The sequence below is a fragment of the Orycteropus afer genome, unplaced genomic scaffold (assembly GCF_000298275.1).
Source record: "Orycteropus afer afer isolate SDZICR_OR568_19922 unplaced genomic scaffold, OryAfe1.0 scaffold00002, whole genome shotgun sequence".
Taxonomy (NCBI): Eukaryota; Metazoa; Chordata; class Mammalia; order Tubulidentata; family Orycteropodidae; genus Orycteropus; species Orycteropus afer.
The window spans coordinates 21968692-21972246 of NW_006921589.1; the positions used below are offsets into that span (position 1 = coordinate 21968692).

Here is a 3555-nt window from a genome sequence, read left to right on the forward strand (position 1 = left end):
TTCCTCATCTTTGGCTTTGGTGGTTGGTGCATATATTTGAATAATAGTAGTATTAATGGGTCTTCCTTGTAGACATATGGATATTACCCTATTAATGATAGCATTGTACTACAGGACAGATCTTGAAACATCCTTTGTGATGATGAATGCCACACCATTCCTCTTCAATTTGTAGTAGTAGATCATATTTTTGTCTGATTCAAAATGGCCAAAACCTGTCCATTTCAGCTCACTAATACCTAGGATATCAATCTTTATGCGTTCCATTTCATTTTTTACAACTTCCAGTTTTCCTGGATTCATACTTCGGACATTCCATGTTCTGATTATTAATGGATGTTTACAGCTGTTTCTCCTCAATTTGAGTCATGTCACGTCAGCACATGTGGGTCCTGAAAGACTTACTTTATCTATATCATTAAGGTTGGTTCTACTCTGATGAAGCAGCTCTTTCCCAGTCCTATATTGAGTGCCTTCCAACCCAAGGGACTCATCTTCCTGCACTGTGTTGGACAGTGTTTCCAAGCTATTCATAAAGTTGGCCAGTAATGTATCAGACAGTGTTTCTCTGCTATTCATAAGGTTTTCCCTGGCCAATTTTTGAGAAGTGTATTGCCTCCTCCTTCTTCCTAGTCTGTTTTAGTCTGTAAGCTGCATTGAAACCTGTGCACCATGTGCAACTCTGCTGCCGTCTGAAACACCAGTGGCACAGCCTCAAGCTTCACAGCAACGTACAAGCCTCACAGGATGACAAACTGACAGACAAATTTGTCTCCCTTAGCTGTTGGAAGCCTCTGTGCCCTCCCTTTACCTAGTTCCTACCTGGAATCTGCCACTCTGTGGTCCCCAGCCACTCCCTCCTTTTCCTGGCTTTAGGGGACTTGGGATCTTCCTTGCCTCTGCCCCTTTTAACCTGGATATCCTGCTGCTTCTGAGGTCCCCGAGGCCCCTCCTGTTCTCTCCTGCTCAAGGTTGGCAGGCAGTATACTGGCTGTTGACTGCAATGAGTTACCATATACCTTTTTTTGAAGAAAAATAATCCAGCATAGCCACTTTTGTTTTGCTCTAAAGAGCTTCCATTATTTAAATTTTTACCTGTGAGGTGCTGCAGTGGTTAAGCCATTCACCTGCTAATGAAAAGGGTCGCTGGTTTGAACCCACCAGCCACATTCAAGAGAAGATGAGGCAGTCTGCTTCTGTGGCCAACTACCATAAAGATTTATAGTCTTGGAAACCTTATGGAGACATTTCTACTCTGTTCTATAGGGTCACTGTGAGTTGGAATCAACCTGATGGCAGTAGGTTTGATTTTTTATTTGTTATTTTAGGTTACTCAAAATATTTACTTCTAATATGCTCATTTTTTTCTTTCCTCTAAACTCAAGACGGTGCAGCATAAGCTAGCAGAACTAAAAACACAAATTTGTGTAACCAGGGCTTTTGTGGACAGCTGTCTCCAGCTGCATGCAACAAAACGTCTGGACTCTGCCACTGCTTCCATGGCAAAATATTGGTATGTGTGCTACAGTAATTAAAATGTGGTGTTTGCTCAGACTGTTATGGAATTCTGCCAACATTAAACTCAGCCTTGAGGGTCTTAGAGGGAGAAGGCTTTATAAATAAAATCAGTGAGAATCTTTTTTTAAAAAAATGCTGAAAGGTTCCATTAAGCTTATGTATAATATGCTAAAAATCACTGAAGTTGGTATTTAACTCTTGTTACAGAAAATAAATTATTAAGAGACTGAAGTAGGATGACTTATCAGTTCATTTAAGTAATAGTTTATTTCAAATTATCTGAAAAACAGTACTGGTATAGTGAGACAGAGAGAAAAACAGTAAAACCTACGAGTACTGAGATACAGTCTCAATTCTTTCATTAAATAACTATGATTTGGAGCAATTCCTTTAATTCTCTCTGGGCATACTTTTTGTTAACTGTGAAATGAGAGGATTGGGCAGGATTTTTCTATTTAAGGTGCTTTCCAGATCTAAGAGAAATCCCATGAAGAACTGATACACCAAAAGTTGCACCTACTCTATTAAGTGCAAGGAAGAAATCCTATTAAGTGTAGAAAAAAGGCTTTTAATTGAACTAAAGACTGATTAACAGTGGTGTTAAAGATGATTTAGTTGGAAAAAAAAAGATTTTTTGTGTATTTTAAAACGTAAGAGCATACAGTTTAAATAGGTTCAAGTAGGTTTAGTTTCCTCTTTAAAAAAAAAAAAATCCTCACATATCATTAGCTCAAAGTAACCTAGAAAAAAATTCCTGTCATTAATCATTAACTTGTGTTCATTTCAATCAGAAATAGAATAGGAAAAATATGCAGAACAGTGCTTTATAGAATGATTCTAAATAAAATTGTCAGGTTGAAAAGTGATGTGAAAATATTAGGCTCATGTATTTTTGTGGAACAGATTTTACATTTATATTTACAAGAAGTTCTTTAACTAGTGGGAAAAAAGGGTAATCAATATTTTAAAAAAGAGTGTTTTTTGAAAAAGAGATGTTTGTATAAGATTGACCTTATTCTTTGGAAATACCACGGTTATATACATACTGGCATTTCACATTAAAACAGAGGGAGCAACTAGTTACAGACCAGTAACTTTTTTCCTAAAATACTAGCCAAATCCAGAAATTTATAGAATTCCAAATGTTGCCCCCAGAGTCTTGCCTATTAATTGTTAACTACTATAGTTCTTAGGAATGTGCTCACTTGTCCTATGGCTTGAGTTAAAAAGTGATCTTAAATGGGGGATTATGTCTATGCTTACCCTCGTTTCATTTTTTAAGAAAATAAATTAAAGGTCCCCCCCCAAATGATAAAGTGAATCAAATGCCTGCCAGTTATCTTATGGATTTTAATGGTAGTTACAATTATAGTGGTAAAATCAGAAAATAAGTTTTCTCAAGTACCTCAAGTTGATATAAATGTACTTTATGATAATAATCCCCAATATTTTTTTTAATGTTTCCTATTTGATGACATGTACCATGATAATCTGTTCCCTTAGATTTTCACTTTTACTTTCAGTTTATTTCTTAAAAGTCAGAACCCAAAAATGGTTATATTTTTTTTTCTTTTGAAATTCAGAATTGTAACTTTGGGATAAGGAATGACATCTTTGGAGAAAAAAATATGTATTATAAAAGCAAAAAGAAATAGAAGACTGAGTAATCATACAATTAATTTGAATCATATAGATAATCTAAATAAATTAGGCCAAAGGTAAGTCTTTTCAAGCCTAGAATAGCCCAAAACATAGTAGTCTAAAGTGTCCATATTTTGCTTGTAACTTTAACAAAAGTTTAGCCAGAAATATAACTTGTAAAGAACATATTCTTTTCTGACAATTCTCCTGAGATTTATTTCAAATGTGATTTATATTATCTTCTCTGGCTAGATAATATGCTGTTTGAATTGCTTGATAAATGTGTGTTTAAACAATCATGTTGTTGTTGTTGTTGTTATGTGCCGTCGAGTCAGCCCTGACTCATAGCGACCCCTCCTTGGGTTTCCGAGGCAGTATCACTACAGAAGTAGGATT

At 35.6% G+C, this 3555-nt stretch overlaps 1 protein-coding gene across 1 annotated transcript in view; it reads left to right on the plus strand.

Moving 5' to 3' along the window:
• The window catches only part of ACADL (acyl-CoA dehydrogenase long chain), a 99456-nt gene that overhangs the window by 87217 nt on the left and 8684 nt on the right, over positions 1-3555 (plus strand). Inside the window, exon 9 of the mRNA XM_007934538.2 lies at positions 1386-1513. Coding sequence (XP_007932729.2) covers positions 1386-1513 — 128 coding nt within the window. The remainder of the gene's footprint in view (positions 1-1385; positions 1514-3555) is intronic.